This window comes from Ovis aries, chromosome 3, assembly GCF_016772045.2.
Source record: "Ovis aries strain OAR_USU_Benz2616 breed Rambouillet chromosome 3, ARS-UI_Ramb_v3.0, whole genome shotgun sequence".
Classification (NCBI taxonomy): Eukaryota; Metazoa; Chordata; class Mammalia; order Artiodactyla; family Bovidae; genus Ovis; species Ovis aries.
The window spans coordinates 106,197,392-106,213,244 of record NC_056056.1 but is presented as its reverse complement, the minus strand read 5'-3'; the positions used below and the strand labels follow the sequence as shown (position 1 = coordinate 106,213,244).

The window sequence follows — 15,853 nt, the reverse complement described above, 5'->3', positions numbered from 1 at the left end:
GTCCCTTGTATTGGCAGGCGGATTCTCAACCACTGCCATAAGGGAGGTGCCATCTCTTTTGTGAGTACATTTCTATGTTGTTACAGTCTTCATAATGTAATGGTTGCAGAGTAGCTGGTTAAACTATAATTCCTTAACCATTCTACTGCGATGTTTAGTTTGCTTATTTTTTCCTCTACTTTAAATAATGCTATACTAAACACTTTTATGCAGAAGCCAGGCTTCCCTGGTGGCTCAGCCCATAAAGAATCTGCCTGCAGTGCAGGAGACGGGAGACATGGGTTTGATCCCTGGGTCAGGAAGATCTTTTGGAGAAGGGGATGACTACCCATGCCAGTATTCTTGCCTGGGAAATCCCATGAACAGAGAAGCCTGGCACTATTGATGTGCTCATTTCCTTAGACACTGAAAGCAAAACAATTGTTACAAATACTTCGATTTGAGCTTTTAAAAGTTTCTCCTTTCATTTCACGTTTGTCACTACTGAGGTTGAACATTGTCCATGTTTACTGTCCTCCTCTTTCAAGAAGTTAATGTCCTACTATCTATCAGAGTCTACATTTCCTGTAGATTTTAATAATTTTAGTACTCATAGATATTACCAAGAATCAACCATCCAGAAGTCTCAAGAAAGCATTTTATTAAGTCAGAACAAATATTAAGGCACAAAAATACATCCGTTTTTTTCAAATAAAAATCTTTGAAATAGTTTTGTGCTACATTCAAAGCAACGTCTTCCAAATTATACAATAATTTAACTTCTTAAATAAAAAATATACAACTTTAGCCCCTAAATTTTCTTCCCAAATACATGTTTTCCTAGTTCTACAGAAGTTTCTTCTTGAGCTCCTGTTATAATATCCATGTCCTTAAATCTCCTTTTGTCACTTAAATACACTCTTTGGTGCTTTAACCAACACATTAGACTTCTTTCTTTAAGGCGTGGTGCTTTGCACTGCTTATCGCGTGTTGTTGGTAGATACCGAGACACAAGTTCCAACACGAGGGGCTTATAAAGCTAGTATAACATGTCTCATAAACCAGTTATGTATAGTTTAGTGCAGCAGACTCAAACCCTTTAAAAAAGATATAAAAATCAATCACATGTACATCTTTTATATCCTTAGCCTTCACATTATAGTAGTGCAAATATACTGTGTTAGAGTGGGGAAGTCTAGAACTCTCTATAGGATATATGAAAGATTTTAAATATCTTCTTCACAAGAAAAATACAGGAACATCTTATCTCTTGGGCTCAAAAAATCCACACATTCATCTATTTTTCCTTATGTTTGAAATGAACTTTCCTTTAAAGCAGATACTAATATTCCTCTAACTTAACACGTGAACGTTCCCTTTTAAGCCAACGTCATACATCACAGAAGCCTCACACAAATGGCACAGTAAGCACACTTCGGCATTTTGCCTAGAAACAAAGAGAACTGGACTCTTACCCTCAGATCTCTGCATTCATAAGGAGACCCATTCTGATGGCATCCTAAGAATAAATTGGTGTGGCAGCCTCAAAGACCCCGACCACCAGTTTCCGGAGTCTTTGTGCAGAAGCAATGGTGATGAGCTGTGATGGTGTTCCTGAGTGTGACTTCTCCCTGGGGGTCCTTCATAAGAACTAAGGCTACAGTTCTGGGGCTCCCCGTCCTGGGCACACGAGGGGGCCAAGAAGGCCCTCTATAGGAATAACTGATTCAGGCTGAGTCTTCAGTAGACAACACTGACCACCGAGGATGACAGACACAGTATATGTCCTTTGGAAAACATTTCTGATGAGGTTATCAGGAGAAAATACTGCTTTCTGTGATGATGAGAAAAGTCTGCATTTTGGTACGTAGCTGAGCTATGCAGGCACAGCATTATTTGTCTTGTCAGCTGCAGAAAGAAGTGTTTTCATCAACACTATCAAGGTTACGTCAGAGGTGTTAACCCTTATCACTGCACACTTCCCACTGACTCCCTACTCATACTCCACTACCTCTGCGGCTGGAAGCCCAGGATTCTGCATTTCAAAATTCAACTGGAGCCATATGAGTTGGGGATCAATCTGCTTCAAAATCTGGGGAGTGGTACCAGATACAAATGTTAGGAACAAGATGGAAATGGTCACCTTCAGCTCTGAAACAACTGAGGGCCAAATATACACCACAGTCAAAATGGACATAAACGCTGGGAAACACCTCAGGTGGAGTCCACTGCTTTGGCAGAAACGGAAATAAGAAAGGGAACCCACACTGTTAGGCATTCTTTTCTTGGGAAGGATGTCCCAAAGCAAAAGCATCAGGAAAGCCACGCCTTTCTCAGCACAACAGGGTCCAATAGTCACTACTGAAGATACAGCTGAAAGTATCTTTCAACAGTCATTACTACTAGAAATCTTTTTATTTTTTAACTAACCCCTATGAAATGAGCAAACGAGAAACCAATTCAAAAGGTAGCCTTTTCAAAGAAACCACTTCACTCTGTGGCTTCACTATGGAAAAGAAAAAAAAAGGAAGGTTATAATTCAAGTGTTTGTACTGGTTAAGACCCTGATACTTCTTCATCAAAAACTGAAGTCATCCTTAACTCCAAAGGTTAGAACTCCTTCAAAGAAAGACACAGAAGATTCTAACTTTAATTCCTATTCTAAACATCCATCAGCCTTATATCTTTGGTCAGGAAAGCAGCTAAACAGCTACCATTTCCGTCAAACTGTATCCAATGGTTTTTCAAGTTTAGCATGCTCTGCATTAAAAAAAAAACTTTTTTAAATTTTCGAATCACACATTACATATATAACAAAATAATGTATAAAACATGGTTTAAGGTTAAAAAATTAATTAGAAGATTAATAGTGATATACTTACTATGCAGTTAAATACATGTATTATTACAAAATCAAATATGCTAGGATGATATAGAAGGTTCTAGTTTCCTCAAAGCTCACTGGTAATGAGCCTCCCAGCTTGCTAGGGAAGAAGTGCTCTCTGGTGGAACCATGTGGCCAGGTAACCCCACCTGTCCCAGGCACATTCAGCAGCAGCACGTATACACCCGGCCTAAGGGAGGGGACAAGCGCAGCAGGTTTTCAGAAGGGACCTCTCTCTCCATGAACTGTGTTCCCCTGAGCTCAGAGATCAACAATTCGATGTGCATGGTGTGAGCTGCACACAAGGCCTTTGCACAGACCTGTGCACACACACACATGCACACCCAGAGCAAGACTACCCATATATACACCCTTATGTTCCAACATTTATCGAGTTTTACTCACTGGGTTGGCCAAAAAGTTCGTTCAGGTTTTCCTGTAACCTCTCACGGAACAAATGAACTTTCTGGCAACTCAGTATTACCAAATCACTTCAGCATGAAAGTCAAAGAGAGTTATTATTGCAATGTATAACTATAAACCCAACAGATGGAGACACTGCTTTAACCATATCTCAGAAGAATCATATCACTGTTTTGAAGAGCAATAGGAACGTTGATGTAAGTAAGGTATTTTAAATTGCCATATTTAAAAAAAATTTTCGTATTTTTCAGAAAGGGAAAAAAAAAGAGAGAGAACCCACATGCCCAAATCCACATGTCTGCCACCCGTCAGCTAAGCGTAGCTGGGAACCTATCTCTATTATAATACTCTCTCAGATCATTGCCAAGCAGGCAATGTAATGGACATGAAACTGGCACTCAGGGGTCAGTTTAAAAAGGGTTACAGAAACCTCCTACCATCTGAATTCTTAATTTTCACACATAGATTTCCAAGATGACGCAATAAAAACTTGTCGCGCTTTATCGAAACGAAGTTCTCTTTTAGTCTTGAGGGAGTCCTTCATCATTATTGGGTTCCATCACATTATTTTTTCGGAAGAGAACATTTTTTCTGCCATTTCAGATCTGGTCATAATTTCCTTTAAAAAAAAGGGGGGGGGGAGATATTCGTTAAAATGTTGATGCTTCTTCCAAGACCTAACACAATTCTCTATACAGTGTCTATAAAGCAGCCACAATTTTGTGCCTTCCATGCCACAATATACACAGAAATATTAGATACAAAAAATAAAAACCATATAGTCCAGACTTCTACTTATGGAATATAATCATCCAGGTATTTGTCTGACTTAACCTGTTTAAGTATTTTTTAAATTAGAAATCAATAATTTATCAAATGAATCCTATAAATGCCCCTTTAAGAGTAATTCCATGGTATACACATCCTGGAGTCCAAAGGTTTTTTGCGGCGGGGGGCGTAATTATTGACTTTCTTGGAAGATAGTTGCTTTACAATGTCGTGTTGGTTTCTGCCATACATCAACACAAACCAACCACAGGTATATACATGTCCCCTCCCTCCCACGCCCCCGCTCCATCCCCCACTCTGGGGTGTCTGTACAGGGAGCTCCCACTGGCTATCTATTTTGCATACGGTGATGTCCGTCTCCCTGCTGCTCTCTCAATCCCTCTCGCCCTCTCCTCTCCCCGCTGTGTCCACAAGTCTGTCTTCTACGTCTGCATCTTTACTGCTACTCGACCCTGCAAACAGGTCGAGGGCAATGGTTTTGTAGCAAGGTGTGTGCATACAGCAGCCTTCCTAGAGTTCCCACCCTACTATGGTCAAATCCCCAGAGACAGAGAACAGACTTATGGACACAGGGGTGGGCGGGGTGGGAGGAGGAGAAGGTGGGCTATGTGGAGAGAGTAAGGAAACGCACACACCACCACAGACAGTGCCAGTGGGAATGCGCTGTGTGACTAAGTACTGGAGTATCCAGGTGACCCACAACTAATCCCCCCGCAAAACCTCCCTAAACCCACATCGTCTGCTCCCATTTCCTACTCTGTAAATGTGAATCAGTTAGAAAGTCTGTTTACTGCAGGAAAATATCTGTAAGGGATCAATACGGACAAACTGCCATCTTGAAGTCTTCTAAACTCTTACATCTTAAGATGTTAAAAATTTAGACTCAAAACTTAATAGAATAATTCTTCCCTCCTCTTATACCAGTAAGCATTTATTATATATTAATATTATTATTACGTTAGTATCTTGCTCCTGTTTTAAACGAGGATCCACTTCCTCAAAACTTTACCCATAACTCAATGCAGAGTCTTTAGATCTGCTCAATTTGTAATCATATAAAAAAGTAACTTTCAGAATTTCTGAGATTCATTTCTACTTTATGAACATAATAGCTCCGAGACAGAAGCAAAAATATTTTACCTCATCTGAATCCACTAACACTGGAAGAGCTCTGAAATAAGAGAAAAAAGAGTCGACAAGTTATTAAAAGGCCAGCGAATCTACAGAAGCTGAATAAGTATATCTCATGATCTACCAATTCTCATTCCTGGAAGACACAGTTGACAGAAATGAGCACTAGTGTCACCAACAGACACACAGCACTGCTCTCCACGTGCTGCAGACTGGTGGACTGGAATACTGCACAGCCCTCCAAAAGGAGGTGTGACGGTTTGAGGGATCAAGTTTTAAAAACCAACACTAGTAATCTACAGCTACAGACATCAGTAGGGCAGCAGCTTTGGGAGAGTGGGGTCATGATTTGGGAGGAAAACAAGATGGCTTTTAGGGTGCTAGTGACCTTCCAGCTTTTGATCTGCTATCTGGGTGCTGGCTACATGAGTGTGCTTGTATTAAAAACATATTAAGCTATACACTTGGGCAACCAATTATATTATTTTTAAGGCCCTGTAATTTTTAACTTTGAATAGCTGGACAAATGTCTTGACTAGCGATGTGCTATCTAATTTGAAAACCCACATGTCATCTGCTTTTGTAAGAATGAAAGAGGGATGAATAGGCTGGACTGTAGTCACCCTCTCACTATGGACCTGTACGTCAAATCACCATGTACACTTTAAATAAATACAATTATAATTAAAATTATACATCTTTTTAAAAGGTGGATGAGTGAACATATTACAAAAGGTGGTTATTTATAGAGTCAAGTATTTAATTCCTATGTCATTGTTATTCTTGACTGGACACAAACCTGTGAAGGGCACTGGAAACAGAAAAAATTACACAACATCATCTTTGTTCAGAAAAGAGAATAACACAGATAAAAAGAAAAGACAAATGGAGAGCCTCGGTGTGCGATGGACCAGTGAGAGGGAGAGCCCAAAGGAAAGGTCTACGTGTCAAGGTCTCAACAAGAAAGTCACATCAACGCACGATCCAAAAGATGCTACTGGCAGCGCGGCTCGTGGTGGAGACGGAGGAAGGTGAAGTGGGGGCCTCAGAGATGTGCGCGAGAAGGCGCTCAGGTGGCTCAGAATAACACTGTTAAGGAAAACCCAGGGGAGGCGACTACCTTAGGGAAATATGAACCAGAACATTGGAGGCCAAGGAGAAAGCCCACCGGGGGCTTGGCACCTCATTTAGAGATAAACACTAGCAACGGCTCCTGCTGTGAGGGAAAGGACTGTCTAAAACTCAGTGAGATGGAATCAGCGCGCTGAGACGGAAGGCGAATTGCGCTAAGCTGGCCTTTCTCACTTATCAAAGACACAGAAAAGCCGTGATAGACAGCATGTGAGTGCAGAGAACACACTAGGTCATGTGGGTTACTCACGATCTGTTTCAACTGTCCTATGACTTGCAAAACGCTTGTTCTGTTTCTACAGAAGCATATAAAAGGACCTCACATACACCTGGATGTGAAGCCCAGTTTCTAAACTTGCGATGTAAACAGCACATGCATTTTGGGTAGCACTGAGCTAAACTTAGACAGAAAAGGTCTAAATAGGAAGTAAACGGGAGCAGGGAAAGGAGCAAACAGTATGTGGGAACATCCTCTCTGGCCACCCTGCTGTCTGCTGTGGAAACAGCTACCTGGAATCCATGTGTCACACAGCAGCGGCCCCCAATCTTTTTGGTCCCAGTGACCAGTTTTGGGGAAGACAATTTTTCCATGGACTGGGGTGGGGACTGGGTGGGGTGGGGATGGTTTTGGGATGATTCAAGCATATTATATTTACGATGCCGCAGCTGATCTGATAGGAGGCGGAGCTCAGGAGGCAGTGTGAGTGATGGGGAGCAGCTGTAAACATAGATAAAGCTTCTCACAGTTGCCCATCACTCACCTCCTGCCAATACCAGTCCGTGACCCAGGGACTGCAGTCACATACAGACACGAGTCTGCGGCCCGGAGACTGCGGTTAGATATAGACACCGATAAAGAAGAACCCAAAGAGCCCTAAGTCCCCAAAGAGGCTTCCTCTGCACTCTAGTTTTCCTAAGCTCATGTTTCTCCTCCAAAAGCATTCCCACGCTACATGTTATTGTGGTTACATGTGTTTAAATAAAAAAAGTTTGAACTTTTCCATATTATAAAGTGAAAACAAAATGACTCTGGCCCTGATAAACTTATATAAAAAAAGGAGCTGGTTGACAGGGCAGGAGTATTAAGATAGCTGCTGTGCACTGAAAAGGCAGGAGAAAGATAGGCCAAGGCAGGGCTATGTTTTCTTTGCATTTCAGCATGAAATTAATCTGTCCACCACTAGTGATGGGGGCCCACAGAGACATACAGAGGAGAGAGGCTTAAAAGGCACATTAAAAAGTATGAAAATTATCCCTTTATACTACAGCCTAAATGTTAGATTCAAACTTTAACAGACAATATTTACACATCTGTGAATGAAGAAGGAATATTTTCCTCCACCCACTTCAAATCTTCACCCTGTAGAAATAAACATTTATGTATTAGCGTTTGCTTAGTAACACCTGGAAGCAGAATTCTAAAATAGAACATATATATATAATTAAGTATTTACATTTAAATGCATGACCTTCTTTTAATTTCTACATAGCCTGAGAACTTCATTCATGCCACACGGAAACTATGCCAGGATTTTCTTAAATAGTCAAACATTTGGACTTTGGATTTTTGTACTTCTCTGGCTTTAGTTAGATGCAAAGGTACTATTTTTTTGTCTTGAAAAACCACAGTGAAAATAAAGAGCACTGATTTGTAAGGTGAGCCACAGCATGGACGCTGATTTGTGTTCATTGTTTTGCTTCCAGCATTCGTCATGGCTGATGTGCTGATTTCATAACATGAGTTTATAATTTTTCAAAAGAAAAAGATGATGGTAGAGATACTCTAACTTTATAAAATCCTATTTATTCCAACTGTTTGTGTTTAATGCTCATTTTTCTACAGGAGAAAAGCAAAGCAAAGCAAGTCAGTTTGGGGGCTTCCCTGGGGGCTCAGATGGTAAAGAATCTGCCCCCAATGCTGGAGACCCAGGTTCGATCCCTGACTCTGGAAGATCCCCTGGCGAAAGGAATGGTTGCCCACTCCAGTATTCTTGCCTGGAAAATTCCACGGACAGAGGAGCCTGGTGGGCTACAGTCCATGGGGCTGCAGAGTCGGACACGACTGAGTGACGGGCACTTTCACGTAGGGCACCTACATTTTTTTTTTCTACAGAAAATGTGCTTATAGTCATTTTACTGAGACTAAGAAAAATAAAAGGTATACTGAATATTTTGGTTTACAATGTAAAATAAGACAAATTGGCTATATGGAATCCTCTGGTTTTAGCATTAAAGATATCTTGCTTACCTAGAGAGAGAGAAAATCAACTGAGCCAGTACTAATAGTAACCCAATTCTCCGAGTGAATCTCAGGGAGAAATAAGTCGATCAAGAAAAGACAAGGTTCCAAACTTCTGATCAAGAGCTGGCTACATAATTTCGAGAAATGAAAGCATTCTCCCTTGCTATACATGCAAAAATTGAGCTCTAAAATAAACTGAGACAAATCCCTAAAATAAGAGGAAATTTTCTTAGCAAGCTGAAGGTTTAATAGTTCTAAAGGCAGATAAATAAAACTGTTGTACTTTATTTTCACTTGTTTGACCATGCAGCAAGTGGGATCTTAGTTCCCTGACCAGGGACAGAACCTGTGCCCCTACAGTGGAGGCACAGAGTCAGCCACTGGATCGTCAGGGAAGTCCCAAAACTCTTGCACTTTTAAAAGCTTAGTTAAATTACCATGAAACTATTCAAACAACATACTTTAAAGAATTACTAACTACCAAAAGTAATAATTAGCGAAGTTACCAAATCCAACAAATGAAACTTGCATACACCATCCGTCTTGTCAGAATTTAGGTGTGTACATAAATTTTTACACCTTATTAACCACAACAGAGGTAAGAAAGCCAAATATGAAACTGTATGATAGGCATTTCCATTTTGTTTAATTACTTTCGTAACTACCACTTTATGCATAAAACATTTTAAAACTCATTTCTACCCTACATTTTACCATTTTATTCGAGCTTATGTGGTTTAACAGTCCTTCCCCAACAGATAAACATCATCTGAAATGGCTTCAAAGATCACTTAAAAATGCTGAAAAATTAACACAAACTTTTACTATAACAAAGCATCTCAAGATTTAATATGCATGTGACTCATCAATGGAATCCTGCTAAAAAGCAGATTTAAATTCAGTAGGTCTGGTACACGCCTGAAATTCTGGTCCAAAGACAGCACGTGAAAAGCAAGGGGCTTCCCTGGTGGCTCAGAGGTAAAGAGTCCACCTGCCAGTGCAGGAGATCCAGGAAGATCCCACATGTCATGGAGCAACTAAGCCCGTGTACCACAACTATTAAGCCTGACCTCTGGAGGCCCGGAGCCCCAACTACTGAAGCCACGTGCCTAGAGGCCGTGCTCTGCAACAAGAGAAGCCTGGGCACCGCCACCAGAGAGACCACTCACTGCAGTTAGAGAAAAGTCTGAGCAGCAACCAAGACCCAGTACAGTCAAAAGCAAATAAACAGAATTATGTACAGAAAAGTGAGGGTTTACAGCAGTTAGCTGTCAGACTTAACTACTACCACTACTTGGTAACATTTACTTTCATACAAAAAACCTAGTGAAAAACGTTCCCTGGAAGGTCGATGAATGTGACATTCATACAGATTTCTAAAGTATTAAAGACTATTACATATATACTGTACTCACAAAATTATCAGAAGTAGCAGGTTTAGCTGTTCCATTGGAAACTGTTTTTGAGGCTCTTAATTTTATTCCTTCAGCTGTAATGAGAAACATTATAGAAATACATAAAATTATAAAATAATAACATTTTCCTTTGTAGCCTCACATTTAATAACTCTGTAAAGAGACTTCTAATTTCAAAAACCTATTATATTGGAATTAATTTGGCACTAGTAAAAGACAACAAACTGGTTCCAAATCAGGAAAAGAGTATGTATTGTCTGTATAAAGGCTGTATATTGTCACCCTGCTTATTTAACTTCTATGCAGAGTACATCATGAGAAATGCTGGGCTGGAAGAAGCAAAGCTGGAATCAAGATTACCGGGAGAAATATCAATAACCTCAGATATGCAGATGACACCACCCTTATGGCAGAAAGTGAGGAAGAACTAAAGAGCCTCTTGATGAAAGTGAAAGAGGACAGTGAAAAAGTTGGCTTAAAGCTCAACATTCAGAAAACGAAGATCATGGCATCGGTCCCATCACTTTATGGCAAATAGATGGGGAAACAGAGGAAACAGAGACGAACTTTATTTTTTGGGCTCCAAAATCACTGCAGCCATGAAATTAAAAGATACTTGTTCCTTGGAAGAAAAGTTATGACCAACCTAGGCAGCATATTAAAAAGCAGAGACATTACTTTGCCAACAAAGGTCTGTCTAGTCAAGGCTATGGTTTTTCCAATAGTCACGTATGGATGTGAGAGTTGGACTATAAAGAAAGCTGAGCGCCGAAGAATTGATGCTTTTGAACTGTGGTGTTGGAGAAGACTCTTGAGAGTCCCTTGGACTGCAAGGAGATCCAACCAGTCCATCCTAAAGGAAATCAGTCCTGGGGTGTTCATTGGAAGGACTGATGTTGGAGCTGAAACTCCAATACTTTGGCCACCTGATGCGAAGAGCTGACTCGTTTGAAAAGACCCTGATGCTGGGAAAGATTGAGGGCAGGAGGAGAAGGGACGACATAGGATGAGATGGTTGGATGGCATCACCCACTCAATGGACGTGGGTTTGGGTGGACTCTGGGAATTGGTGAGGACAGGGAGGCCTGGCGTGCTATAGTCCATGGGGTCACAAAGAGTTGGACATGACTGAGCTGACTGACAAATACATTCTTCAAAGTGTTATTGCATTGGTAAAATAATCTGAAGCAACAACAAAACCCACTGAGCAATATGTGTTGCTGTATTTCTGGAGTCTTCTGTTTAAGTCTTCTGACATTTAATCTCCTAATTTATTAATCTATCTCTTGGACTCTATTTCGATACCCCGATACATCTCTGTCCTTCTGCCAATATCACACTGTCTTGATTAGTATAATTTGAAATTTTTGTCTTGAAATCAGAGTAAGTCCATTAATTTCATTTTATTTAGATGTAATTCCCACAGCATAAATGCACCATTCTGAAGGGTACACATCTGTGGATTTCAGGACAGTCATGGAATTATGCAATCATCACCACTATTAATTTCAGAAGCTTTCATCACCACCTCCCATACCCATTAGCAGTCACTCTCAATTCACTCCTTCCACCAGGCCCTGCTGCTGCTGCTGCTGAGTCGCTTCAGGCGTGTCCGACTCTGTGCGACCCCACAGACGGCAGCCCACCAGGCTCCCCCGTCCCCGGGATTCTCCAGGCAAGAACACTGGAGTGGGTTGCCATTTCCTTCTCCAATGCATGAAAGTGAAAAGTGAAAGTGAAGTTGCTCAGTCATGTCCGATCCTCCAGGCTCCTCCGTCCATGGGATTTTCCAGGCAAGGGTACTGGAGTGGGGTGCCACTGCCTTCTCCAACCAAGCCCCTAGCAGACACTAATCTATTTCCTATCTCCATGGATTGACCTATTCTGGACTTTTCAAGTAAATAGCATCATATAACATACAATCTTTCATAATTTGTTTCTTGCACTTAGCATAATGCTTCAAGATCTACGCTGTAACTGTGAACACGGTTAGGCTCTTCCAGATCTTTTGTATTTCCATATATATTTTAGAGGCTTCCGTGGTTGGCTCAGTGGTAAAGAATCCAGCTGCAATGCAGGATACACAGGTTCAATCCCTGGGTCGGGAAGATTCCCTGGAGAAGAAAACGGCAAGCTACCCCAGTATTCTTGCCAGGGAAATTCCATGAACAGAGGAGCCTGGCAGGCTACAGACCATAGAGTTAGATACAACAACAAAAACATATTTTAAATCTGCTTAACCATTTTTTTAAAGTCAGCTAGACTTACAATCGGGATTGTACTGAATCTATTTCACGTATCAGTTAGGGAAGTGATGGGCTAATACTATTGAGCTACAATCCATAAACATGTTAAAGCTCTGCACTCACCTATTCTTTAATTTCTCTCGGCGCTGTTTTTATTCTTCAGTGCGGTTTTGCCCATTTTTTCCACTAAATTTATTCTTAAATATTTTATTTTTGAAACTGTTGTAAATCATATTTTAAATTTCATTTAACAGTCATTTCCAGCTGGTATGTAAAAAAAACAACTGATTTCTGTGTACTGGACATAAATCTTATGATACTGTTTTATTCAGTTATTAGTTCTATTGTGTTTTTTTTCCTATAGATTTCTTAGGATTTTCTACATACATAACCCTGCTGTCTACCAATACAAACAGATTTCCTTCTTTCCAAGCTTTATGCCTTTAGTATTCTTCGGGCTGGCCTGTGGGCTTTGCCTTTCCTGACCTCCTGTTCTGAAGTTGAGTCACAGTGGTAAGCAGTTATCTCTGTACCTGGTTTCCAGTCTTGGGAGAAAATTCACCATTTCACCACTAAGTATAATTTCAGGTGTGGAGTTTTTTCACACTATTCTGTAATTTGTTTGTTAAGTGGATTGCTTTTATATAAAAATAAAATGAGTAGGTACTGAACTCTGTGATATGTCTTTCTGTACCTACTGAGATTATGTCATCTTCCTTATTTTTTAGTTGAATTACATTGATTGATTTCCAAATGTTAAAACAGGCTTGCAACTCTGGAGTAAAGTCCACTTGACAATAATGACCTTTCAATACTGTGCTAGACTTTATTTACTCATGTTTTTAAGGAAATATTATGTCTCTACTCATAACTGATATTGGTCTGTAACTTTTTCTGTCTTTGTTAGATTTTGGCATTTGAGTTGTGCTGGCCTTTTAGGAAGTATTCTTACCATCTCTATGTTCTGAAGAATTTGTGTAAGATTAGAATGTTTCTTCCTTAAGTATCTGAAGGTTAGTTAAGCCATTCGGGTCTGGTGCTTTATGGGAAGATTTTAAACTTCAATCCAATTTCCTTAAGAGATATAGGGCTATTTCAATTTAGTGGCACAGGGTTAGATTAGGGTAGTTTCTTAAGTGTATTTTTCAAGGAATTTGTCCATTTTATCCAAATGCCCAATTTCTTCATAATATCCCTTACCTACTTTCTTACTATAATAATGTCTTATCTATTTTTCCAGTGTTGGAAATTTGTCTTGCTATATTGTTTGTCTCTATTTCTGGTTTAGATTACCTAGAGGCTAATCCATTTTTAGTAATCTTTTCTAAAAGAAACTACATTTGGCTTTGCTGATTTTCTCTCTTTCTCTCTGTTTTCTATTTCACTGAGGCAGACAGTTAACTTTATTATTTCCTTCCTTCTAACTACTCCAGTTTAATTTGCCACTGTTTTACTAGCTTCTCAAGATGGAAACGTATCATCACTGATTTTATGTCTTTTTTTTCTTGGTAATATAGACACTGACAGCTATTAATTTTCAAAGAATTGGTTTAGTTGCATCCTATAAAATGTGATGTTTTGTTTTTATTATCATTTTATTATGAAATACTTTTAACATTCCTTCGATCCATGAGTTACTTAGAAATGTATTATTTAATTTCTAAACATTTGATTATTTTGTAGATATACTGTTATGTATCTAATTTAACCACTGTGACCATAAACATACTCTGTGATTGCAACTACTGAAATACATGGAGACATTTTTAATGGCCACTCACATGGGTTATTTTACGTAAGGGAGACTTGAACACTTATTGTTCAGTTGCTAAATGTAATGTTCAATAAATATCAATCAAATCAATAAGGTCAATGGCCTTACTCAGTTCTTGTACATTGTTACACATATGTCTTCATGTCTTATTAATCACTGAAGAGAAAGTGTTAAAATATCAACTTATTTGTATCTTTCTTTACAGCTTCAAAATTCATGAGTCAAACTTTGACAGAATTGTCCTTAGATATATACACATTTAGGACTACTATGTCTCCTTGATAGACTCATCCTTTTATCATTAGGAAGTGGCACTACACAGCCACACTAGCTTTCTGATGCTTAGTGTTTACACGGTTTACCTTTTTCCATACTTTCAACCTTTCTGTGACATTTTTGAGGTGTCTCTTGTAAACATCACACAGCTGAGTTTCATATATTTTTCTTAACAATCTGACAATCTCTTCCTATTGAGTATTTAGCCCACTTGCATTTATTTTAATTATCAAAATAGGTTACTGAAGTCTATTTTGCTTTACTATTCAAACTGCAATTTGCTTTACTACTTTATTAAGAACTATAACACAATATTGATTTTTTTTACTTCATGTCTACATATGTTATAAATCTCATGTTATTATTTTTGCTACAAAAAGTTAGTTGACTTTTAAAAGCTTCTTTTTTTAATAGTGACTTTTTATATTTCTCCATGTATGTACTACTTTCAGTGCTTTTCCTTCAGTCAGTGTCATTTTTGTTTCTTGATCAATTTTGGAAATCTTCTGGCCAATATTTTTTCAAATATTCTTTATGCCTCATTCTCTCCTCTTTTAGAGCTCAATTATGTACCAGTTAGACTGCTTAATCGGAGAAGGCAATGGCAACCCACTCCAGTACTGTTGTCTGGGAAATCCTATGGACGGAGGAGCCTGGAAGGCTGCAGTCCATGGGGTCCCGAAGAGTCAGCCATGACTGAGCAACTTCACTTTCCCTTTTCACTTTCATGCACTGGAGAAAGAAATGGCAACCCACTCCAGTGTTCTTGCCTGGAGGATCCCAGGGACAGGAGCCCGGTGGGCTGCCGCCTAAGGGGTCGCACAGAGTTGGACACAACTGACATGACTTAGCAGCAGCAGACTGCTTCATACTGTCTTTCTGGTCACAGAAGTTAGTTCATTTTGTTTCTAGCCTCTTGTCTCTGGTTTTCAGTTTGAAAAATTTCTCTTCCTTTGTCTACAGATGCTCACTATTACTTGATTGTATCCAATTTACTTGTCTACTGTTAATCCTGTTTTATGGATTTACTTCAGATGTTCTGCTTCCCTGGTGGCTCAGAGGGTAAAGCACCTGCCTGCAATGCAGGAGACCTGGGCTCAATCCCTGGGTCGGGAAGATCCCCTGGAGAAGGAAATGGCACCCCACTCCAGTATTCTTGCCTGGAGAATCCCATGGATGGCGGAGCCTGGTGGGCTACAGTCCACAGGGTCACAGAGTTGGACACGACTGAGTGACTTCACTTCCACCTTCTTTCCGATATTCTTTATTTAGTATTTTTATTTGGGTCTTCTTCTTTTTTTTAGTTTCCATGTCTCTCCTGAAATTCCTCTTGCCTTCACCAATCTATTCCTATAGGTTCTTTGTTGTTGTTGTTCAGTCACTAGGTTGTAGCCGACTCTTTGCAACCCTATGGACTGTAGCACACCAGGCTTCCCTATCCTTCACCATCTCCCAGAGTTTTCTCTAACTCCCATCTATTGAGACAGTGATGCCATCCAACCATCTAATCTTCTGTCGCCCCCTTCTCCTCTTGTCCTCAATCTTTCCCAGCATCAGGGTCTT

The 15,853-nt window shown here is 39.8% G+C and overlaps 1 protein-coding gene across 4 annotated transcripts in view; it reads right to left on the bottom strand.

Moving 5' to 3' along the window:
- Positions 1-623: 623 nt before the first annotated feature.
- TMEM87B (transmembrane protein 87B) overlaps positions 624-15,853 on the bottom strand; it is a 50,200-nt gene continuing 34,970 nt past the window's right edge. For all 4 annotated transcript variants that reach the window (XM_060412436.1, XM_060412435.1, XM_060412434.1 and 1 more), the window contains 4 exons: positions 9,995-10,068; positions 7,645-7,697; positions 5,216-5,246; positions 624-3,905 (listed from right to left, as the gene is read on the bottom strand). In XM_060412436.1, coding sequence (XP_060268419.1) covers positions 3,846-3,905; positions 5,216-5,246; positions 7,645-7,697; positions 9,995-10,068 — 218 coding nt within the window. In that variant the 3' untranslated portion in view covers positions 624-3,845. The remainder of the gene's footprint in view (positions 3,906-5,215; positions 5,247-7,644; positions 7,698-9,994; positions 10,069-15,853) is intronic.